Raw genomic sequence first — 25,468 nt, forward strand, 5'->3', positions numbered from 1 at the left:
CTCATCTCGGTACCTTATGGCAGTCAGGCTACCTCTGGCGAGCACATGGAAGGCTGTGCGGCCCTCCAAAGAAATGCCATCCCACACCATTACTTGACCCACTGCCAAACCGGTCATGCTGAAGGATGTTGCAGGCAGCAGATCGCTCTCCACGGCGTCTCCAGACTGTCACTTCTGTCACATGTACTCAGTGTGAACCTGCTTTCATCTGTGAAGAGCACAGGGTGCCAGTGGCGACTTTGCCAATCCTGTTGCTCTGTGGAAAATGCCAAGCGTTCTGCACGGTGTTGGTCTGTGAGCACAACCCCCATGCTGGAGGTCATTTTGCAGGGCTATGGCAGTGCTCCTCCTGTTTCTCCTCGCACAAAGGCGGAGGTAACGGTCCTGCTGCTGGGTTGTTGCCCTCCTACGGCCCCCTCCATATCTCCTGGTGTACTGGCCTGTCTCCTGGTAGCGCCTCCAGCCTTTGGACACTACGCTGACAGACACAGCAAACCTTCTTGCCACAACTCGCATTGATGTGCCATCCTGGATGAGCTGCACTACCTGAGCAACATCTGTGGGTTATAGAGTCCGTCTTATGCTACCACGAGTGTGAAAGCACAACCAACATTCAAAAGTGACCTAAATATCAGCCAGAAATCATTGGTACTGAGATGTGGTCTGTGGTCCCCACCTGCAGAACCACTCCTTTATTGAGTGTGTCTTGATAATTGCCAATAATTTCCATCTATTGTCTATTCCATTTGCACAACAGCATGTGAAATTGATTGTCAATCAGTGTTGCTTCCTAAGTGGACAGTTTGATTTCACAGAAGTTTGATTCACTTGGAGTTATATTCTGTTGTTTAAGGGTTTCCTTTAATTTTTTGAGCAGTGTATTTATGTATATATGTGTTTATATAGATGTATATAATCTATATGTCTGGATGATTACTAGATCTTAATAATTTTTTTCCTTTTGTTTCAGGCTTGTCCAACACTCACACACCAGTAAGGCCTCCAAGTACGTCGAGCACAGGCAGCAGGGGAAGGCAAGTAATAAGTCAATCACAATATTTGACATTTGCCACTTTGTCCTATAAGTTGTATTTTCGTGCTATGATATTTATTAATATAACATAAAGATAGATAATTATTTCTCCTCTTGTGCCCTTTTCTTACCTTTTTTGTCTGCACATTTTAAAATAATGTTGGTGTACTTGGCTTTTAGCACTTGATATATGTTCCGGCAAAGAGAGCATGCACTCAGTAATTGTTGATGAATGTTACTCTAGATCAAATGCCCTTTGTTAAATTACTTTCTTTTTCATTACACAGTTGTGGCTCTAGTGGTCGAGCTGTTGATAGAAACCCATATAAATCCGATGTAGTGAAGGTTAAGCAGGAACCTGGCACAGAAGAAGACGTGTGTAGTTTTTCAGGACCCGTTAAGCAAGAGAAATCTGAGGATGGTCGACGAAGTGCATGCATGGTAAAAAGAAAATAAAAATTGCAAATTTGCTTAACCTTGAGAACCCTTAGACTACATCACGTGTGTGTGTGTGTGTATTTATATACACTACACCACTATCTAGATTACACACATATATACTCTACCAGACAAAAGTTTAGACATGGCTGACTTTTGTGTGTTTTTTTCTTGAATTCTTAGACTTAGGCTATGTGCCCATGATGCAGAAATGCTCCGGATTTTTCCTGAGCGTTTCTGCATCTCCCTGGCAGAAAAAACGCATGCGGATTGTACATGCGGATTGTACATGCGGATTGTACATGCATTTTCCTGCCAGGGACAAGTGGATGTGAAGCGTTCTTCACATGCATTTCCGCATGCGGGTTGTCAAGCGCTTTCCAAGCGATTTTCGCATCACTTGGAAAGTGCTTGTCAACTTGGTCACACTGTATAAATCCATGCAAACGGCATGGATTTATATAGTGTGACTGTAAAAGAATGGTAAAAAATAAATATTATACTTCCCTTCTGATGGCCCCGGTCTCCATAGCGATCCGTCCTGGCTTGCCGGCAGCTCGCCATGGTCTAAAAGGACCTGCCATGACGTCATTTAGTCATGTGACGGGTCACGCGACCGCTGCCATCGTCGGTCGCGTGACCCTTCACATGACTAAATTACGTCATGGCAGGTCCTTTTAGACCATCGTGAGCTGCCGGCAAGCCAGGACGGATCGCTATGGAGACCGGGGCCATCAGAAGGGAAGTATAATATTTATTTTTTATTTTATTCTTTTTTTTACAGGTACTATGGTACCCGGGTCTGGAGGAGAGTCTCCTGTCCTCTAGACCCGGGTACCATCCACACATTGAAACGCATGATTTCCGCATGTGCATATCTAGTGATGCGGATGTCATGCGTTCCAATGCAAGTCAATGGCGGCGAAAGCGCCGCAATTCCGCAAAATAATTGGTAGTGTTGCGGATTTTTCTGCAATGATAATCCACAGCGGAAATTTTCATTGGGGAACATGGCAGACCTTCTACCAAGCGTTTTTTAAGCGTTTATGCAGCGGAATTGCCGCTGCAGAAACACTTAAAAAAATGCATAGTGGGCACAAAGCCTTTTGGCTTAAATGCTCAATGAGAATCCAAAAATGCATATTTAGTCCAAGCTGATACATAAAGCATAAAATCTTCTTTTTTGAATGTTGAGTAATAACATGTAACAGAGTAACCTCATAAAACGAAGTACAGAGCCTGCGCTTTTTGAGCGGTTAACTAGCTCTTAATAAATGCTCGATTCCTACGTATGTGTATTGTTTCAGATCAGAGAGCCTTTTTATGACACGTCATTTATTCATTTATTTTTTTAAGGCCGCAATATATAAAGGTATAGCGATGCAGGGTGCCAGTGGCTCTCTGTGCCGCAATACATGTCAATTGAATGTGCGTTTCACGATGAACATTCAGCTGAAAAAGCGCTGATGTCAGTGGGCCTCTTACTCCCTGACTGTGTTATTAGTACTGGGAGCTCCGGTTCCCAGAACCCCGCTCCAGACTGACGTTAAGCAACGTTTGAAACATATCCAGTTTAGCAAAAGAAAAACTGGTCCAGTTGCAATCCAGTTGAAGGGGAGGGGGAAACAATGTAATTAACACAGTACGTGGAGATTTCTTCCAGGAGATACTGGCCCGGGACATAATTGAACCAGACAGGTCTCTCCATATAGTGCTTGGATAGATTTTCAAACAATGTATTCTCTGAAACACTAGAGGAAAACCTACTTGGCTGTGGTCGTGCAGCCAGGCTCTGATTCATGCTGCTTGTGGTTTGGGCAGCACGATGACAGTTTACTTTTAGATGTCACATACATTGTATTATTAAAAGGGGATGTTTATTAATCTTGCGGTATCCTATCTATTAATAATAAGCTTGGGGTATCCTACTATTAGGCTGGGGTTGTACTTAGCATATTACTCTATTAGGATGCACAGTCCTTTTAAGGGAAAGATGAGCTGTTATATAAGATGTATACTGAAGGGCAATATTCTTCAGAAGTTTTACCTTTATGTGTATATAGTTGTTCTCAACTAATTTCTTGTACTTTTTCTTTTCTAGCTAAGCAGTCCAGAGAGCAGCCTGACCCCTCCACTCACTACCACACTGCACCTTGAAAGTGATTTAGAGGCCTTGGCTAATCTGGAAAATCATGTGAAGACAGAGCCAAACAGCACCAACAGAAGTTGTGAGCAGTCTTCCCATGGTAACCTTGTAAATGGAAAATCCCCTGTCCGCAGTTCTATGCATCGGTCACCAAGAGGGGGAGGTGGCGGAGATGGGACGAATAAAGATGAAGACCCGAATGAAGACTGGTGTGCAGTATGCCAAAATGGAGGAGACCTTTTATGTTGTGAAAAGTGCCCAAAGGTTTTTCACCTCACATGTCATGTACCAACTCTACTTAGTTTTCCAAGGTAATTACTAAAATTTTAAGTTACTGATTTCTTCATTAAAAAAAAAGATTTTGAAGGTGCTCATATTCGAAAGATCAGCATTTTGAGCCAAGAGTGTTGTCTATCACAGTTCACTTCCACATAGAGCCAATGATGTTATTTCGGCACACACCTGCTATAGGACACGTGCGCAATCAGCTGATATCATTCACCAGTCCTATGCTGATCTTCATCTGCACGACTTGACTCCCAATCTGGAAGTGAATGGCGCCGGTCAACACCCATAATCAAATTTTAGCTTTAATCCCCATCATACTGATAAAGGGATAATAAATAAATAATCCTTGTAACTTTTCATCAACCTTATTAACCTATTGGATTTTGTCTTAGGGGTTCTAGGCCCTAAAACTCTAGATTGAAATGCCTGCCGTACTCCTAAGTGTCATGCCCGTTTGATTCCTATCTATTTGCTATTCTTACTAAATTTGGTATTAAAGTGTCTGTGCTCGGTGTTGCCAGGAAATTGAATTATGATGGCCATAGCCATTTTGAAATCGGCACTTTACATGTTATTTAGTCTCCTTTGAAGGCCAAGTCCAGATGGGCGTATTTCAAAAGTCAAATATGTACCACAATGCCTGGACTAACTTTCAACCTGAACTTGGTCTGATAGTAAAATATGATGCTGTAAGTTGGGGTCAGGAGACCCACGGTTAGTTTGGGCATTGTGGTCCGTACACTGTGAAGTTGGCCCATGTGAACCCGACATATGGCGTAAATCCCATTTGTGCCTCTAGTTGTAACTGAATGTAGAATGGTGTGTAGATGTATAGCTGGGTGGTGTTAGAAAGTCTTATGCATATTCTCATTAAAGACCATAGTTTTGACTTCAGTGCTCATTTCATTTTACTGTTTCTTGTTATTAGTGGTGAATGGATCTGCACATTCTGTAGAGACTTGAATAAACCAGAACTAGAGTACGATTGTGATAATTCTCAACACAGCAAGAAAGGGAAGACCGTGCAAGGCTTGAATCCTGTGGACCAAATGGTAAGTGTTTTGTGGCATCCATTTGTAATGGTGAAATTTAATTGGTTACCTGAGGGATTTTTATATGCTACATAAAGAGATATACACACCAGTGCTGAGAGCATACGGATTGGTTAGATCAAATTTTCCACTCCTTTTTTATATTAAGGTGGTTTTCCCACAACACATTTGTATTGCATAACAAGGTATGCCAGAAAGTCTGATTGTTTCCAACTCCAGATCTCTTAGTGAGGCTGCCATCAGCCACTGTATCACGGCGGATGTTGAATGGAACAATCGATGCTCACATCTGTAGCTTTCTATATTTTAGTCTAGGGAGCTTTGGAATCAGGGGAGCACCCGACAGGGAGACCCCCATCTGAAGGCACAACTACAGCTTTCAGAAATGTGAATGAGTGCATTGCCTTTGTATTCTATTGAACATCTGTTGGTCATATCACCCCTTTAAGCAAAGCTTGAAAAAGAAAAATGCAGATACCTTATTTAGATTAAATTTTTCAATAAAAGGATATCCTCAGCATGCTTTTTAGGAGCGCACCACTCACCAGCCACGTCCTGGTTTCTAGTGAGGCGGGCGTTTCTGCACAATTGACAAATCAGGCTTGTGGCATGACTGCACTGATGGCCCCAACTGGTTGCTCCTGATGTGCTATGTGAGGCAGCTTTGCCAGTGCAGCACCCGTGCAGTGCCAGTGAATCTGGCCGTGGTCGAGCGCTGTGTACTCCTAGCTAGCTTCAGTCCAGTCGTTACAAGCTCAGTAGAAAATATCTATTAAAAAGAACCTGTCACCTGTAAAAAAAAAAAAAAAAAAAAATCTATTAACCTGCAGATATGGGGTTAATCTGCAGGTTAATAGTGTTGTGATGCTGCCTAGTGCCTGCACTTAAGTTCCTCTCAGCAGCATGGGTTTAACTTTATTCTTCCCGGCAGCGTTCGGCGTTCAGTTATAGGGGTGTCGCCAGTGCGGGTTCAGTCACCGCTTTGTGTGTAGTGAGCGGCAGCTGTAACCGTGCCCCCTGGCACTGACTGACAGAAGCCAGGTCAGCATTAGGGCCGGCGGTCAGTCAGTGCCAGGGGGCGCGATTAAGCTGCCGCTCACTACACACAGAGCTGTGACTGAACCAGCGCCGGTTCCGCCCCTGTGACTGAAACCGGAATTCTGCCTGGGGGTAATAAATTAATTTCCTCCTAGTAGTGTGGGTCTAAGTGCCGGGCAGGTTCACAAGGCTATTAACTTGCAGATTAACAAAATATCTGCAGGTTTTTATTTATTTTACACGCTTATATAGTGCCATTAATTCCACAGACATTATGGGCGCTGTCCCCATTGGGGCTCACAATCTATATTCCCTATCATTCTTTGGAATGTGGCAGGAAGCCGGAGAACCCGGAGGAAACCCACACAAACACGGGGAGAACATACAAACTCCTTGCAGATGATGTCCTTGGTGGGATTGGGTTTGTCCTCTATATAATGTATGAGTTTCACTTTTTGCATTGAAGAACTGAAATTAACTTTCTGATATTCTAATTTTGTGAGAAGCACTTGTACATTGTGTTCTTATGAAAGAAATAACATTGTAAAAATCTGAACAATTTTTCACTTGTGTATATATATATATTTTTTTTTAAGAAATGTGAGCGACTGCTACTTTATCTCTACTGTCATGAGCTGAGCATTGAGTTTCAAGAACCAGTTCCTGCGTCAGTAAGTACAATACCTATTTTTTAACACGCCTTACAAGAACATCGTCATAAGTAAATTAGAGAGACTTTGCAATTTATCTGCTGGTTTAAAAAGGAAAAAAAGTTATCAGTCATGTAGATTTCATGTTCATAGATCTGAGGTCTACAGATTGCCAGGCTAATGTTTCTCAGCCATTCATAAAATAACATGATACGATAGGGATTTTAGGGACTTTATTTTCTTATCATTTACATTTAAGTACTTGAAGTAAAATGTGTGCGATCTTTTTTTTTTGGCAGTCAGCCATATTAAAGACACACCGATAACAAAACTGCAGGGTGTTAGTGCTTTACTCTAGAAAAAATGGGAGTCACTTGAAGGAAAATGTCATAATTATATTCTCTAGGAAGTGATGAACTGCAGTCCCCTCCTTTAGCCAGAAGAGGTTGTCCACTACTTTGCCATTGATGGCCTATCCTTAGAGTACGGAGAGAGATGGTCTCCTGAGACTGTTCCACACGCTGTAAATTCTGCAGTCATTTATATGCACGTGATTATGTGTTAGAGGATCTTTCACCAGTTTGAGCATGTTAAACTGGCCACATCATGGAATAGTTGTTTGCATTGAAAACTTAAGATTTTTTTTAAATTTTTCATCTCCTTCATGGAGACATTAGGTTGTAAAATTTAGGTTATAACTTGGAGGTTGTCCACTACAATGTGTAGTGGGTAGATCGATTTAAACCTCGGAAATGAGGCTTTCATGAAATACCTTGCATTTCCAAATGTGCCTGTGAGCGGCGCTATCGCTGTTCGCTCATCCCCATCACATGACCCCTGGCTGCAGCTGCCTCTGATGTCCAGTGATGTTACGTCAACTTCCGAAATTGGAAGCATCGCCCAGTATCGCGCTCTCTCTCCTGCCTGCTTTCATTAACATAGCGCGTACCATGCTGGGCTCCGGTGTGCGGTGAAACTCCGCCCACAGCCCAGTCACTCAGGGAGACAGGGTCCCGCCTCGGTGGTACCGTGTCTGCTTCCATTTCCGGAAGTTGACATGACATCACTGGACATCAGAGGCAGATGCAGCCTGGGGTCACGTGATGGGAATGAGCGGACAGCGATAGCGCCGCTCGCAAGAACATTTGGAAAAGCAAAGTATTTAAAAGCCTTATTTCCTAGGCTTAAATCGATCTGCCCACTACACATTGTAGTGGATAATCTCTTAAAGTCCAAGAGAATGTTTTGAGAGATTTTTTTTTACTGGGGGCCATATAATACTTCCTTTTTCATGATGTTTATCAATCGTAACCAGGCAGCAACACACTGGGTGGGGGGGGCACTTTAGCAATAGCTTAGAACAGGTTTCTCAGTGTGATGGTAACAGGTTGCAAGCTTTCGAGACTACTTAGGCCTCTCCATCAGGCTAGTATAACCCAAAATCTGAAGTCACATATTTATAGACAATATGGCATAGAAATAATGCAATAGATGAGACAGGTGATGAAAATCAGAGCTATTACTATGGGAGAGAGAAACATTTTTGGCTGTAAATATTTTAGCAGTTCATAGATGAGGACTGTTAGTTTTTTATTTTTTGGTGCAGTGTTGTGATGACCTCACAAGTCTGATGGGCACATTCCTTAGTTGATGTAGAATGACATAAATCCATGCGACACATTCATTCCTGCTTTGCAGGTGTCAAAGGTCACCATTAGTTTATATTCTGAGACTCTCCTTTCTCTGAGATTTCAAGTTACCTTTTAGTACCAGCAATTTCATGTCTTTGATGCTGTGATCAGGGGAACAAAAATGCTTGGCTACAGGTAGATCTGTTCTTTTTTCTTTCATTGTGTGGTGATGATGATTTCATCCTTGTCTAAAGTTTTTGCCCCGTCTCACCTACATAAAGACCCCCAGCTGGACATTTGGTATACAGTACAGACTAAAAGTTTGGACACACCTTCTCATTTAAAGATTTTTCTGTATTTTCATGACTTTGAAAATTGTACGTTCACACTGAAGGCATCAAAACTATGAATTAACACATGTGGAATTACATACTTAACAAAAAAGTGTGAAACAACTGAAAATATGTCTTATATTCTAGGTTCTTCAAAGTAGCCACCTTTTGCTTTGATGACTGCTTTGCACACTCTTGGCATTCTCTTGATGAGCTTCAAGAGGTAGTCACCGGAAATGGTCTTCCAACAATCTTGAAGGAGTTCCCAGAGATGCTTAGCACTTGTTGGCCCTTTTGCCTTCACTCTGCGGTCCAGCTCACCCCAAACCATCTCGATTGGGTTCAGGTCTGGTGATTGTGGAGGCCAGGTCATCTGGCGTAGCACCCCATCACTCTCCTTCTTGGTCAAATAGCCCTTACACAACCTGGAGGTGTGTTTGGGGTCATTGTCCTGTTGAAAAATAAATGATGGTCCAACTAAACGCAAACCGGATGGAATAGCATGCCGCTGCAAGATGCTGTGGTAGCCATGCTGGTTCAGTATGCCTTCAATTTTGAATAAATCCCCAACAGTGTCACCAGCAAAGCACCCCCACACCTTCACACCTCCTCCTCCATGCTTCACGGTGGGAACCAGGCATGTAGAGTCCATCCGTTCACCTTTTCTGCGTCGCACAAAGACACGGTGGTTGGAACCAAATATCTCAAATTTGGACTCATCAGACCAAAGCACAGATATCCACTGGTCTAATGTCCATTCCTTGTGTTCTTTAGCCCAAACAAGTCTCTTCTGCTTGTTGCCTGTCCTTAGCAGTGGTTTCCTAGCAGCTATTTTACCATGAAGGCCTGCTGCACAAAATCTCCTCTTACCAGTTGTTGTAGAGATGTGTCTGCTGCTAGAACTCTGTGTGGCATTGACCTGGTCTCTAATCTGAGTTGCTGTTAACCTGCGATTTCTGAGGCTGGTGACTCGGATAAACTTATCCTCAGAAGCAGAGGTGACTCTTGGTCTTCCTCTCCTGGGGCGGTCCTCATTTGAGCCAGTTTCTTTGTAGTGCTTGTTGGTTTTTGCAACTGCACTTAGGGACACTTTCAAAGTTTGCCCAATTTTTCGGACTGACTGACCTTCATTTCTTAAAGTAATGATGGCCACTCTTATTTTTTCTTTACTTAGCTACTTTTTTCTTGCCATAATACAAATTCTAACAGTCTATTCAGTAGGACTATCAGCTGTGTATCCACCAGACTTCTGCACAACACAACTGATGGTCCCAACCCCTTTATAAGGCAAGAAATCCCACTTATTAAACCTGACAGGGCACACCTGTGAAGTGAAAACCATTTCCGGTGACTACCTCTTGAAGCTCATCAAGAGAATGCCAAGATTGTGCAAAGCAGTCATCAAAGCAAAAGGTGGCTACTTTGAAGAACCTAGAATATAAGACATATTTTCAGTTGTTTCACATTTTTTTGTTAAGTATATAATTCCACATGTGTTAATTCATAGTTTTGATGCCTTCAGTGTGAATGTACAATTTGCATAGTCATGAAAATACAGAAAAAATCTTTAAATGAGGTGTGTCCAAACTTTTGGTCTGCACCACACACACACACACACACACACACACACACACACACACACACACACACACACACACACACACACACACACACACACACACACACACACACGCACGCACACACTAGCTATTGAACCCGTTCTACGCCCGGGTGGTGAGCATTTTTATTGGTATACACTGTATGCAGAATTATTAGGCAAATGAGTATTTTGATCACATGATACTTTTTATACATCTTGTCCTACTCCAAGCTGCATAGGCTTGAGAGCCAACTACCAATTAAGTAAATCTGGTGATGTGCATCTCTGTAATGAGGAGGGGTGTTGTCTAATGACATCAACACCCTATATAAGGTGTGCTTAATTATTAGGCAACTACCTTTCCTTTGGCAAAATGGGTCAGAAGAGAGACTTTACGGGCTCTGAAAAGTCCAAAATTGTGAGATATCTTGCAGAGGGATGCAGCAGTCTTGAAATTTCCAAACTTTTGAAGCGTGATCACCGAACAATCAAGCGTTTCATGGCAAATAGCCCATGAATTGAGGAAAATCAAGCATGAAGATGCCATTCGCCACCAGTTTTGCCATATTTCAGAGCTGCAACGTTACTGGAGTATCAAAAGGCACAACGTGTGCGATACTCAGGGACATGGCCAAGGTAAGGAAGGCTGAAAAACGACAAACTTTGAGCAAGAAACCTAAGATAAAGCATCAAGAATGGGCCAAGAAATAGACTGATTTTTCAAAGGTTTTATGGACTGATGAAATGAGAGTGACTCTTGATGGGCCAGATGGATGGGCCAGAGGCTGGATCAGCAAAGGGCAGAGAGCTCCACTCCGACTCAGACGCCAGCGAGGTGGAGGTGGGGTACTGGTATGGGCTGGTATCATCAAAGATGAACTTGTGGGACCTTTGCGGGTTGAGGATGAAGTGAAGCTCAACTCCCAGACCTACTGCCAGTTTCTGGAAGACAACTTCTTCATGCAGTGGAACAGGAAGAAGTCTGTATCTTTCAAGAAAAACATGATTTTCATGCAGGACAATGCTCCATCACATGCATCCAACTACTCCACAGCGTGGCTGGCCAGTAAAGGTCTAAAGGAAGAAAAAATAATGACATGGCCCCCTTGTTCACCTGATCTGAACCCCATAGAGAACCTGTGGTTCATCATAAAATGTGAGATCTACAGGGAGGGAAAACAGTACACCTCTCGGAACAGTGTCTGGGAGGCTGTGGTGGCTGCTGCACTCAATGTTGATCGAAAACAGATCAAGCAACTGACAGAATCTATGGATGGAAGGCTGTTGAGTGTCATCATAAAGAAATGTGGCTATATTTAGCACAATTTTCTTTGGTTTTTGTTTTTGCATGTCAGAAATGTTGATTCTAAATTTTGTGCACTGATATTGGTTTACCTGGTGAAAATAAACAAGTGAGATGGGATTATATTTGGTTTTTATTAAGTTGCCTAATAATTCTGCACAGTAATAGTTACCTGCACAAACAGATATCCTCCTAAGATAGCCCAAATCTAAAAAAAACCCACTCCATCTTCCAAAAATATTAAGCTTGGATATTTCTAAGTCTTTGGATTGATTGAGAACATAGTTGTTGTTCAATAATAAAAATAATGCTCTAAAATACAACTTGCCTAATAATTCTGCACACAGTGTATGGTCTCCCATGCTGTTGTGTGCTGCCCCCTCTTGGTATTTGTGCTGCCCCCATCCTTTCCCCACCATCCTATTCTGGTATGCATGGCACCCTCATCCCTCTCCTGGTATGCATGAGCCCCCTCATCCGAATTCTGGTATGCATGGCACCCCTCATCCCCCAATCCTGGTACGCATGGCACCCCTCATCCCCCAATCCTGGTATGCATGGCTCCCTCATCCCCAATCCTGGTATGCATGGCACCCCTCATCCCTCTCCTGGTATGCATGAGCCCCTCATCCGAATTCTGGTATGCATGGCACCCCTCATCCCCCAATCCTGGTACGCATGGCACCCCTCATCCCCCAATCCTGGTATGCATGGCTCCCTCATCCCCCAATCCTGGTATGCATGGCTCCCTCATCCCCCAATCCTGGTATGCATGGCTCCCTCATCCCCCCAATCCTGGTATGCATGGCTCCCTCATCCCCCAATCCTGGTATGCATGGCTCCCTCATCCCCAATCCTGGTATGCATGGCTCCCTCATCCCCCAATCCTGGTATGCATGGCTCCCTCATCCCCCAATCCTGGTATGCATGGCTCCCTCATCCCCCAATCCTGGTATGCATGGCTCCCTCATCCCCCAATACTGGTATGCATGGCTCCCTCATCCCCCAATCATGGCTCTGCATGGCTCCCTCATCCCCCAATCGCATGGCCCTCATCCCCCAATCCTGGTATGCATGGCTCCCTCATCCCCCAATCCTGGTATGCATGGCTTCCCTCATCCCCCAATCCTGGGTATGCATGGCTCCTCATCCCCCAATCCTGGTATGCATGGCTCCCTCATCCCCCAATCCTGGTATGCATGGCTCCCTCATCCCCCAATCCTGGTAAGCTGGCTCCCTCATCCCCCATCCTGGTATGCATGGCTCCCTCATCCCCCAATCCTGGTATGCATGGCTCCCTCATCCCCCAATCCTGGTATGCATGGCTCCTCATCCCCCAATCCTGGTATGCATGGCTCCCCATCCCCCAATCCTGGTATGCATGGCTCCCTCATCCCCCAATCCTGGTATGCATGGCTCCCTCATCCCCAATCCTGGTATGCATGGCTCCCTCATCCCCCAATCCTGGTATGCATGCTCCCTCATCCCCCAATCCTGGTATGCATGGCTCCCTCATCCCCCAATCCTGGTATGCATGGCTCCCTCATCCCCCAATCCTGGTATGCATGGCTCCCTCATCCCCCAATCCTGGTATGCATGGCTCCCTCATCCCCCAATCCTGGTATGCATGGCTCCCTCATCCCCCATCCTGGTATGCATGGCTCCCTCATCCCCCAATCCTGGTATGCATGGCTCCCTCATCCCCCAATCCTGGTATGCATGGTCCCCTCATCCCCCAATCCTGGTATGCGTCCTCACCCCCCAATCCTGAATGCGTGGTCCCCTCACCCCCCAATCCTGGTATGTGTGGTCCCCCACATCCTGGTATGCGTGGTCCCCTCACCCCCCAATCTTGGTATGCTTGGTCCCCTCACCCCCCCAATCTTGGTATGCGTGGTCCCCTCACCCCCCAATCTTGGTATGCGTGGTCCCTCACCCCCCCAATCTTGGTATGCGTGGTCCCCTCACCCCCCCAATCTTGGTATGCGTGGTCCCCTCACCCCCCCAATCTTGGTATGCGTGGTCCCCTCACCCCCCCAATCTTGGTATGCGTGGTCCCCTCACCCCCCCAATCCTGGTATGCGTGGCTCCCTTATCCCCCAATCCTGGTATGCGTGGCTCCCTCATCCCCCAATCCTGGTATGCGTGGCTCCCTCATCCCCCAATCCTGGTATGCGTGGCTCCCTCATCCCCCAATCCTGGTATGCGTGGCTCCCTCATCCCCCAATCCTGGTATGCGTGGCTCCCTCATCCCCCAATCCTGGTATGCGTGGCTCCCTCATCCCCCAATCCTGGTATGCGTGGCTCCCTCATCCCCCAATCCTGGTATGCGTGGCTCCCTCATCCCCCAATCCTGGTATGCATGGCTCCCTCATCCCCCAATCCTGGTATGCATGGCTCCCTCATCCCCCAATCCTGGTATGCATGGCTCCCCTCATCCCCAATCCTGATATGCATGGTCCCCTCACCCCCCAATCCTGGTATGTGTGGTACCCCACATCCTGGTATGCGTGGTCCCCTCACCCCCCCAATCTTGGTATGCGTGGTCCCCTCACCCCCCCAATCTTGGTATGCGTGGTCCCCTCACCCCCCCAATCTTGGTATGCGTGGTCCCCTCACCCCCCCAATCTTGGTATGCGTGGTCCCCTCACCCCCCCAATCTTGGTATGCGTGGTCCCCTCACCCCCCCAATCCTGGTATGCGTGGCTCCCTTATCCCCCAATCCTGGTATGCGTGGCTCCCTCATCCCCCAATCCTGGTATGCGTGGCTCCCTCATCCCCCAATCCTGGTATGCGTGGCTCCCTCATCCCCCAATCCTGGTATGCGTGGCTCCCTCATCCCCCAATCCTGGTATGCGTGGCTCCCTCATCCCCCAATCCTGGTATGCGTGGCTCCCTCATCCCCCAATCCTGGTATGCGTGGCTCCCTCATCCCCCAATCCTGGTATGCATGGCTCCCTCATCCCCCAATCCTGGTATGCATGGCTCCCCTCATCCCCAATCCTGATATGCATGGTCCCCTCACCCCCCAATCCTGGTATGTGTGGTACCCCACATCCTGGTATGCGTGGTCCCCTCACCCCCCCAATCTTGGTATGCGTGGTCCCCTCACCCCCCCAATCTTGGTATGCGTGGTCCCCTCACCCCCCCAATCTTGGTATGCGTGGTCCCCTCACCCCCCCCAATCTTGGTATGCGTGGTCCCCTCACCCCCCCAATCTTGGTACGCGTGGTCCCCTCACCCCCCAATCCTGGTACGTGTGCCCCACACCCCCCAATCCTGGTACGTGTGCCCCACACCCCCCAATCCTGGTACGTGTGCCCCACACCCCCCAATCCTGGTACGTGTGCCCCACACCCCTCAATCCTGGTACGTGTGCCCCACACCCCCCAATCCTGGTACGTGTGCCCCACACCCCCCCCTAATCCTGGTACGTGTGCCCCACACCCCCCCTAATCCTGGTACGTGTGCCCCACACCCCCCCCTAATCCTGGTACGTGTGCCCCACACCCCCCCTAATCCTGGTACGTGTGCCCCACACCCCCCCTAATCCTGGTACGTGTGGCCCCCCTCACACCCCTAATCCTGGTACGTGTGGCCCCCCTCACACCCCTAATCCTGGTACGTGTGGCCCCCCCTCACACCCCTAATCCTGGTACGTGTGGCCCCCCCTCACACCCCTAATCCTGGTACGTGTGGCCTCCCTCACACCCCTAATCCTGGTACGTGTGGCCTCCCTCACACCCCTAATCCTGCTACGTGTGGCCCCCCCACACCCCTCACACCCCAATCCTGGAACGTGTGCCCCCCCACACCCCAATCCTGGTACGTGTGGTCCCCCTTTCACACTGTACTCGCATACAAAACAATAAATTTATACTCCCCTTTCTTCTCTATGCTCCAGCGCTGCTGCGTCCTGTTCTACCGGAGGCCGGGGGAGGAGTGCGGTGCCGGAGCAACGCGCTGTCCGGTGCCATTTTGCTGAAGACGCACTGCAAATGTGTCTTCAGTAAAATGGCGCCAGATAGCGCTATGCGCATGCGCCGATCCGTCGCCTCACTCCTGCCCCGGTCTCCGGCGAAGAGAGGCGCCGTGGCAATGCTCCTCCCGGTCAGGTAAGCATGGCGCCAGAGATCGCGGTATGCGTTCAGTGCCTCCGCATACCGCGATCTCCGGCGCCATACACTCCTCTTACCTGTAACGGCTGGATGCGTGCTTTTGTCTGGAGCCAGACTGCGCGTCTCTTGCTTCCGCTTACATCACGACTATTTGCGGCTGCAGCCAGGGGTCTCCTGTTCCGCGTACCACGGTGAATGACTGGCTGTGGGCGAGGTTATCCCCCGGCTGCATCGCCGCTGACCTCCATGCGGCTACCGTCGGGAGATCAGCGGCCAGGGCCGCTGATCTCCCGTTGGCAAGTGTGAAGGGAGGACCGGGGAGCGGCGCTGCCTAGGCCGCCGGTCGGGGTACTTCTGCTGCGAGCAGCTGGGATCGGTCATCTCCCGGCTGCATCACCGCTGACCTCCGTGCGGCAGATGAGCCGCTAACGGCCGCCATTTTGTTCTCAAATCCGGCGTCGCTGATTGGCTGCGGCCGGACCAATCAGTGACGCGGGATTTCCTGTACGAACAGACAGACGGGATAAGCCGATTATATAGTAGATATTAAAAAACAATTTGTTCCTTGTATCAGAAATCATACAAATGCTAAACATTACTGAGGAGTACTCCAACATTTCAATCTGTTTTATATTAACATCACACTGGAAGTGGAAACCACAGCCGTTGCATCTTTGTGAGTTTAATTGCAGCTCTTCTTTCTAGCACATGATAAACATTTCTTATTTCCCCTCTTTTTTTTTTTTTTTTTTTTTATTCAGATACCAAATTATTACAAAATAATAAAGAAGCCTATGGATCTATCCACGGTAAAGAAGAAGCTGCAGAAAAAGCACTCTCAACACTACCAGACACCTGAAGTCTTTGTTTCAGACGTACGGCTGATATTTAAGAACTGCGAAAGGTTCAATGAAGTATGTCGGTCTAATTTTACTATGTTTTGATTGATTTATTTGCGCAGTGTAATGCATGTTACTTAGTCTCCCTCTACCCATGGGTGGATTTTTTTACCTTCATTTTTTAGGGCATTTAATTGTAAATCTCAAGTTATATTTTATAACAACATCTTTCATCATCACTTCATTTATGGGTGTGAAAGCACGATGACTATATTGGAATTACATTTACACACCAGCTAAAGAACCCTAGAAAATGGCATTGATCAGCTGCACAGCCTATCCAGTTTTCTTAACTAACAAAGTAGCACACTGTAACGCTAAGTATGCCAACATGAAATATGAAATTTGAATATCATTGCTGCTCTAGAAAATAGAAATAACTGCGAAATCTTAGTGCATAAAGTAGCCAATTCATGTGTACCCGGTAGCCATACCAAGGTGTTTTTCGTTACCAGGAACCTACCTAATGTGAGTCCTCTCTTAGAGACTGAAGTCTGCATGTGTACGGAAAGGTAAGATCCTGCTGTAATTAAAACCTCCTGAGGCCTAGGGGTGGGAGAGCTCAGCCAGAAAACCTATGTATACAAATATCACAAAACTGACAGTCACTTCCACCCCTAGGCCTCAGGTGGTTTTAATTACAGCAGGTTCTTACCTTCCCATAAACCTGCAGACTTTAGTCTCTAAGAGAGGATTCACACTAGGTAGTTTCCTAGTAACGAGGAACACCTTACCGTGGCTACCGGGTACATTTGATTTTTTACACTTGATGAAGATGCCAGTACGGCATTGAAACGCATTGCGAATAAAAACCCCTTTATCATCGTCGTTGAAGAATCTATTTACTCCAGTAGCGCAGCCCACCTTATATTATGTTGTATCCAGTTGGATGAAACATTTAAAAGATTGACTATAACAGCACATTATACCATTGCTAAAAAACTGCACAAAATTGTAGCCTTTATTCAGCTTTTCTAAGACACCTTAAAAAAAATGACAGTTCCCATAGGATCCATAAAATGTAGTTTATCATACATCTCAGATATTTTTACAATAATTAGTGTAGCATTGCTTTTGGCAATGTAGATGGAATAGACACACATCTTCCTGCTAGAACCATTAATGGCAAGTATATGGCATTACAACAGCTGTGCCTATCATTTTAATTTTCCAGAAGCTTTAAGGCAAAAAAACTGTCATCAGCAAAGCTAAAAAATATTTATATATTTGTCATTTATTGTTGCTAAACATATGGGGAATAAAATTCCATGTTGGACTTGATGACCCCTTAAATGTTTGCTCAGTTGCTATTGTTGCCTATTTAGTGGCAGCACATGCCAGTTATCAAGTGCATAAAACAATAGAAAATAAAGGACTTTGACCCATCATTCTCACTTTCTCTTAAGATAGTTGTTGCTTCACACATCACTGTGCATTGTGTTTTCTTGTATGGTGAAGCCCGATCATTATATACCCAAAGATATAAAATATTTTTAATAAAAGTAGGAAGACGAAAGATACTGGCCCTGCGGCATCCCCATTGTACTTGATTATATGTAACCATATAAATCTAATATTAATGAATACTCATTGTAACTATTAATGGCCTTATGTAATAGGAAGCGGTTTTTAATGGGATTTATTCTAAGCATCAGCCATTGCTGTCTCCAGCTGCACAGTGCTGATAAACCAGTTATGGTATTGAGCGGTTTTACCCTTCTTTTTCTTGGGACACTGCCTGTAGAAACACCATGTATTCCTTCAATGAAAGCCCTCTCTGAGCTGCATCTCAGGCACCGTACCAGAAAATCACTACCTGATCTGCACTAATGATCGTTACATGAAGCCGGTTTAGGCTTTTTATCCATGTCCCTCTTTCTTTTGGAGCTCTGGCTTGGCTGGTATGAGATGGCTTGCCTTTCTTCTATTGAAGAGGCAATTTGCATACCTGTTGTAGCTCCTATAAATGTAAAAATCGGGCGTGAATGCAAGAGCCATTGGGCTGTCTCGCTTATGGCTATGCTGTAAACTCATCTAAACTCTCCAAACGGAAACGGAGAATTTTATTAAAGGGGTTGGCCAATACCTATACCTGACACCCTCACCGACTAGCTGTTTTTAGCTTGCCATGTGAAAACAGTGAACTGAGTAGAGCTGCAGTTCTTGGCAACAGTTACTAAACTGTGAGCTGTGCTGTTCAGTTCAGTTTGAACAGTCATTCTGTGCTGACAAAGTACAGGTGCTCAGTGATCCCTTGGTGTGACAAAGGGATCACTAAGTGCACCTCATTAACTACTTCTTTTCCATCTAACTCTACACTTATCTGGCTCTATACAACCAGAGTTGGCAAGCAGATGGGGTGGAGATAAAGGGAAAACAAGTGGGTGGGAAGGTGCACTGAAATGATAGCAATTCCCACCCCCTCCCAAGGGTGCACCGAGCACCTATACTTGGTTTCAACAGTCATTGTGTACTGACATACTCCCTTTTTAATCTGTTGTGAACTGAAAATTGTTAGTGGGGATGCTGAAGGTTGGACCCTCGCCGATCTGATAGTATCATCAACATCATAAGGCTAGACATAAACTGACAAGCAAAAGGGTAACAATGTTTTGACCTTTTGACTTTCAGGCTCCATATTTCACAATCCACTACTTCCTTGAGCGTGAGTCTATCATCATTTTATAAACAATCATCTTGGCGATCTTGTACATAAATTTGACTGACAGCTATTTAGCATATGATTAGTTATGCAGATTCTTGTCATGTTACTGTTTTGCTTCTGGTGGTGGAAAAATCTTTTCCTTCCTGTATACTACAAATTACAACCTGTTCTCACATTCCCTAATAGCTCAGAGTGTTATTAGGTTGATTCCCAAGCGAACGGTCACTGGTTCGAATCGAGGAGCAGCTATGTAGATTTCCCACGAAAAGATAAACCGCATCATCCAGCTCATTGATGGTGGATTCTCGGCCAAGGAAATTGCCAAACTGCATCATGTGAGAGCTATGATAATTGAAAGAATACGAAATGAAGTCAGTCTATCCATTCAAGAGCCAAGAGGTGGGCATCCAGGCAAAATATCGGAGTCAACAAGTTGGCTCATCACAAGGTCTATCAGTTCTGGCGTGACAAACACTGCAGTGGAGGTGACTCGTATACTTAGTAGTGAGATCACAGATGTCCATGCGATGCACGTTATACAAATCTGCAATGGTGGCTCTAAAAACTGTGAAGAAGCCCTGACTTCAATATCGTCATAAGAAGTGTCTGCTCAAGTTTGCAAAAAAGTGGACGGTAGAAGATTGGAAAAGGGTGAATTGGAGAAATGAGATGAAAGTCAATAGACTAGGCTCTGATGGGTGCGCATGGGTCTGGAAGCAACAAGGGAAAAAGGGGCTAACTGATCAAGAAATTGAAGGAACGGTCAAGATCAGTGGAGGAAACCTGATGATATGGGGTTGTTTCACAGCCAAAGATGTTGGATACTTGACCAGGATCGATTGTGGTCTCAATGCTGAGCTATATAGGAGTATCCTACAAGACTAGTTACTTCCTATCCTTGAGTACTATGGGTGTGAAAAGGACAACTGTGTTCCAGCAGAACAATGACTCGAAGCATAAGTCGAGATTGGTGAAGAAATGGTTTGATGCCAATAAAGTAGAGGTGCCTGATTGGCCTCCAGAGTCCCCAGACCTCAACCGAATCGAACACTTGTGGGTAGATTTAATGAAAAAATTGTATACATACTCAAATGAGTCGACCAGTATGCCCCAACTTTGGTAACATGTAGAATAGACCTGGGATCAGATTTCAGTCTAGACGTGTTTGAATCTGATGGAGAGCATGCCCAGAAGGATTCAGGCAGTGTTAAAAACCAAAGGTGGGTTTACAAAATACTGACAAAACAATAAAAATTAAAATTTAGATTTTTAGGAGCAAAACAGTAACAATGCAGTGACATGACAATATATGCTAACTAATCATATGCTAAATAGTTATAAGTCACATTTATGTATGATATAGCGAAAATTATTGTATATAAAGTGATGGTAGTCTCACGTTTGAAGCTGTAGTAGATTGTGAGATATGGAGCCTGAAATTGATAACATTGTCCTTTTGCTCGTCAGTTTAAACGTAAGTTTCTACCCTCTTTTTATCCAAAGCTACAAGAGAGCTTACATTTAAAGAGAACCTATCCACAGGATTTAGCACTATACAGTAAAAATATGGCCATAATCGCACTAGAACACTGATTAAATTGATACCTTTGTTGAAGGAATCCGATTAGTGGTTCTTTTTTTAATCCTGTTTTAAAAAAAAAAAAAAAAAAATTCTGATGTCTTCTGTGCATCAGGGTGGGCCTGGGGGGTTGGGGTCGTCTTCTACTCTGGCCCTTCTTCTTGTATTCTGTGTTTCTACAGGTCACTGATTATTTAGTGACCTGCCTCCGTTTTGAAATTTCACGCCACCACCATCATTTGGGGGGGGGGGGGGCTGCACAGTGTGAGATTCCACCTCTGATCTACGGGTCTTCAGTAAAATGGCGCCATACTCTGTGAATGTGCAGATCAAGATCTCTGCTGCATGCGCAGACTCCAGAGCCATTTCATTGAAGACCCAAAGACCAGAGGTGGTATCTCCTGCTCTGCACGCACCGCCCACCCAATGAGGGCAGCGCAAAATTTCAAAATGAAAGCAGATCACTGAAAAATCAGTGACCTGAAGAAACATGAGGCAGTTGGAGGGGCCGAAGCAGAAGACGATCCAACCCCCCCCAGGCTTGACCCGATGCACAGAAGACCTAATCAGAAGAAAATTAAAGCCATTATTAAAAAAGAACCACTGATCGGATTCCTTCAACAAAGGTATCAATTTAATCAGTGCAATAGTGCCATTATGGCGGTACTTCTACTGTTATTGTGCTAAATATTTCGGGCCGGCTCTTTAAAACTGTTTTGCTTGAATGTTTGCATTTCATGGCTGTTATTTCATGCAGATGAAATGTGTCTCTACTTGCCATCAAAATGTTCCTGACACTTAATTTAATTTAACTTCTATTCTAGTTAGTGTGATGTAATATATTAGTTTGGTTAGAAGTCCAGTTTTAGAAGGGATATAACCAAATGTCCAGTTCTTGTATCACAAGTAACTGTATATGGCATTTATAGTGAGAGCGTATCAGATGAAGTGAATATGGCACTTGAATGATGTTTTGCAGCCAGTAATTTTTGCATAGCTGGCATATGCAAATCAGTTAAGTATAAAGAACAGTTTAATTTGGATTTTTATCATTGGTTAACTCTTCCAGTTTAAAATAGAATTTTGTTTCTAAACCTGTTCCCATCATATTCTGTTTCCCATGGCAGCATAGAGAGCTGCGATTTTTACGGCCAGATCTTGAATTCGAGTATACTCCCCTCATTGACTGAGCCGAGATTTTTGACTTGCAACCTGGTCATAAGTATTTTTTTACTTTATGGCCTTGATTTATAGTAAAAACCCTTCTGATAAACCTTTTAGAGTAAACCATTTTCCCTTTTTTTGACTCTAATGTCCTTTTTAGATGATGAAAGTTGTTCAAGTTTATGCAGAAACACAAGAATTTAATCTGCAGGTAAGATTTCCGAACCGTGCAAACTTGACAGAAGTCTGTGCATAACCCAAGGTGAATTTTTTTTTTTTTTTTCTTTGTCCAACAGAATGATTCAGAAGTGGCGCAAGCAGGAAAGGCGGTTGCTTTATACTTTGAGGACAAACTTCCAGAAATCTACCCTGACAGGACCTTCCCACCATTGCCAGAGTTTGAACCTGAACCTGAACCTGAACCAGAGGAGGATGATGGCGAAATAACAGAGGATTCAGATGAAGATTTTGTACAACCTCGAAGAAAACGTCTAAAGTCAGACGAGAAGCCAGTGCATATAAAGTGATTTCAGTGCCCTGGACTTGGCATTTTTCTGTAGAGAAATAACTTTTAAGTACTTATTTAAGTGTTCCTGGAATATCTTCTCGCCTACACCTGCCGCTTCATGGAGAAGGGGGCAACTTTTAGACAGTATTAGACCAACCAATTTGTACAGAAGAGATGAACATTCTTTTAAAGAAGATGGAAACTTATTGTCACTTTGTTTATTTTATTTTTTCCTTGCATTTTTTTATTTTTTTTATTTTGATTTTGAGGCTTGCTGGACTCCTTTCCCAAGAAGCAGTCTATTAGAAATCTCAATTAGTTTTTGTGAAAAGTTAAAGATTTTGATTTGATATTTTCCAACCGTTCTTTGTACAGACCTATAAGTGGATTCAGTGGTTGTTGTTACTTGTTAATCTATTTCTTTATTGAAGATTGGACCAGTAATTGCAGTTTACTGTAACACCTTCTTTCTATCAGGCTGCTTTGTAGCTTGACTTCTGGATCAACAAAAACATGGTACAGGTTTAAGTGTGCTTTTTGAATGATTAATTTGTAATCATTCTCCATTTCCAAGTTTTTGTTCATTTTTTTTCTTTTCTGAGTGCTTAGCTTGAGTGGGTTATCCTTCAAGGTTCTGGTATATAGATATATATTTTGTGAAGGAAACAGTTTAACTTGGATCATAAAATCATTAACTTTTGCTATGTATATATGAGGAAGCTTATACGTGTTCGTAAATCCATATTGCATTATTTCTGACAACAGATTGTCAATCTTTGCTGTTGTCTTGCATCCAAGACAAGGAAAAATAAATTAAGTAACTGGTTAAATATTGTTGATTTTTATCCTGCTTTGACACCAAATGGTTAGATAAAAACAGTTAGTATATTGGAGAGAGGTTAAAAAAAACAAAAAAACTTGGTCTTCCTTAGGGTTACTCCAATTTAGTTAACTGTATAGAACTTTAAAGGGGTTGACGGGTCTAAAATGTGCACTGTGCGCTGCAAGGATTCGCCAGTTTCTGACCTGGGAACAGTGGTGATGTATGTGATATGCATACTCATGGGCAGAAGCAGTCTAGTGGCTGCGGCTTCGCTCCATACAGGTGTATGGAGTGAGGCCGCGCCCACTAGACAGCCGTGTCCTCGCTCCATATACTTGTATGGAGTGAGGGCTCGCCCACTAGACTTCTTCAGCCCACAAGTTTACGTCTCACACACATCACCACTGTTCCCAGTTCAGAAACCGGGTGAATCCTCACAGTGCGTGCTCTTAGGGGATTCAAAAGTCTGCAGTCACACAGTAACTGCAGACTTTTCATTTTAGATTGGACAACCCCATTGAATTTATATATCGTATGGAGACAATTTTCTCTGATAGTTAAACTTGGCTACTTGAAGGGGTTGTCCACTACCTGGTCATCCTTTTTAAAATAAGTACTTTCCCCCCTTTAAAAAATAAAAATAATATATATTCTCCTCCTGCACCGACACAGATGCCGGGACTCGCGTGACCTTATGCCACGTGAGCCCTGGAGCCAATCTGCGGCCACTATTGATTTTCTACTCTCTCACTTCCCTTTGACGAACAATGAACAAGCGAAAGTAGTGAGAACGCAGCTGCCAATTAGTGGCCGTTGATTGGCTGCCAGGCTCATGTGGCATAACCATATTAAGCGAGCCCCGTTGCAGGTGAGTATATGTTATGTTTATTTTACGAGGGAGAGTACTTTATTTGAAAAGCAGTTGTCTAAGTAGTGGATTACCCCTTAGACTACGTTCCCACAATGAGTATTTGGTGAGGTCTTAATGTTGCAGGTTTTCTGCAGCATTTCTGCACCTATCAGGTAAATTAGATTACTTGCGTTTTTTTTCCCTTGCGTTTTTGAGTGTGTTTTTTATACATGTACTTTTATTGTGTTTTTTGACGTTGCGTTTTTTTTTGTGTGGTCTTTGGTATATCATATTTTTAATAAAGCTGCTTTGTTTTTGATACTTCATGGTTTAAAAAAAAAAAAAAAAAGCAGTAAGCATGAGGCTTCTATAAATCCTATCCAATTTGCTGCAACTTTAAGATGGAGCTTCAAAAACTCACCAGAAACTCATTTTGAGAACTTAAGGGGACTGCGTCATCAGAAATTGACTACTGTTTAAGTTGTGATTTTAGATTAAATGTATTTTTTAAAATGTTTGTTCTTTTTTTTTTTCATATTGCAATCTGTTAAAAAAAAAAAAAAAAAAATACCATGGTAATCTTGTAATTTTCACACTGGCCACTTGGGCTATTCTAGACGCATATTTTTTTTACTCTTTCAGGAAATAACACCTGTACGTTAGCAGCACTAGTCTGACTCAGGCCCTAATTTTTGTATTAAATCTTAAAGGGAACCTGTCACCAGAAATAACGCTGTTGATCTGCAGGTTAACAGCGTTATGCTGCCCGGTGCCGGCACGCAGCCGAATGCAGCGGGGAGAAAATTAATTTTATTCTCCCCGCCAGCATTCAATTTCAGACATGGGGATGGGGGCGCCGCGGGTTCAGTCATCGCTGTGAATATACAAAGCAGCAGCTGTAACCGCGCCCCTGGCTCTGACTGACACTTCCTTTTCATTGCAGCCGGCTGTCAGTCAGGGCCGGGGTCGTGGTTACAGCCGCAGCACTGTATTCTCGGAGCGATGACTGAACCTGCGGCGTTTCCGCCCCCATGACTGAAACCGAATGTTGGCGAGGAGAATAAAGTTCATTTTCTCCCGGCTTCATTCGGCTGCGTGCAGACGCCAGGCAGCATAATAATGCTTTTAACCTGCAGATTAACTGCATATCTGCAGGTTAACAGCGTTATTTCTGGTGACAGGTTCCCTTTTGAATTGTGCAAGTGAAAGGAGGTGGAGGTGTGACATTGCTTAATATGAATGGTGTTGTGTATTCCGTCACAGGTAGGATTACATTGATCGGTATTCAGAGTGCTGAGAAGTGTTCCTGAAACAATAGGAAGAATGAGTCTAAAATGGCCTTGTGAAAATT

At 44.4% G+C, this 25,468-nt stretch overlaps 1 protein-coding gene across 5 annotated transcripts in view; it reads left to right on the forward strand.

Annotated features, from left to right (window-relative positions):
• The window catches only part of TRIM33 (tripartite motif containing 33), a 163,795-nt gene extending 138,906 nt beyond the window's left edge, over positions 1 to 24,889 (forward strand). The window contains exons 13-20 of one of the 5 annotated variants that reach the window (XM_073667141.1): positions 971 to 1,034; positions 1,321 to 1,474; positions 3,573 to 3,928; positions 4,834 to 4,957; positions 6,592 to 6,666; positions 16,391 to 16,543; positions 22,097 to 22,147; positions 22,233 to 24,887. In XM_073667141.1, coding sequence (XP_073523242.1) covers positions 971 to 1,034; positions 1,321 to 1,474; positions 3,573 to 3,928; positions 4,834 to 4,957; positions 6,592 to 6,666; positions 16,391 to 16,543; positions 22,097 to 22,147; positions 22,233 to 22,463 — 1,208 coding nt within the window. In that variant the 3' untranslated portion in view covers positions 22,464 to 24,887. Of the gene's footprint in view, positions 1 to 970; positions 1,035 to 1,320; positions 1,475 to 3,572; positions 3,929 to 4,833; positions 4,958 to 6,591; positions 6,667 to 16,390; positions 16,544 to 22,096; positions 22,148 to 22,232 lie in introns of all 5 variants that reach the window. The other 4 variants (XM_073667145.1, XM_073667142.1, XM_073667143.1 and 1 more) reach the window with 4 other exon arrangements.
• The last annotated feature ends 579 nt before the right edge of the window (positions 24,890 to 25,468 follow it).

The sequence above is a fragment of the Phyllobates terribilis genome, unplaced genomic scaffold (genome assembly GCF_046119375.1).
Source record: "Phyllobates terribilis strain yellow unplaced genomic scaffold, ASM4611937v1 Scaffold_2__4_contigs__length_985480577, whole genome shotgun sequence".
Taxonomy (NCBI): Eukaryota; Metazoa; Chordata; class Amphibia; order Anura; family Dendrobatidae; genus Phyllobates; species Phyllobates terribilis.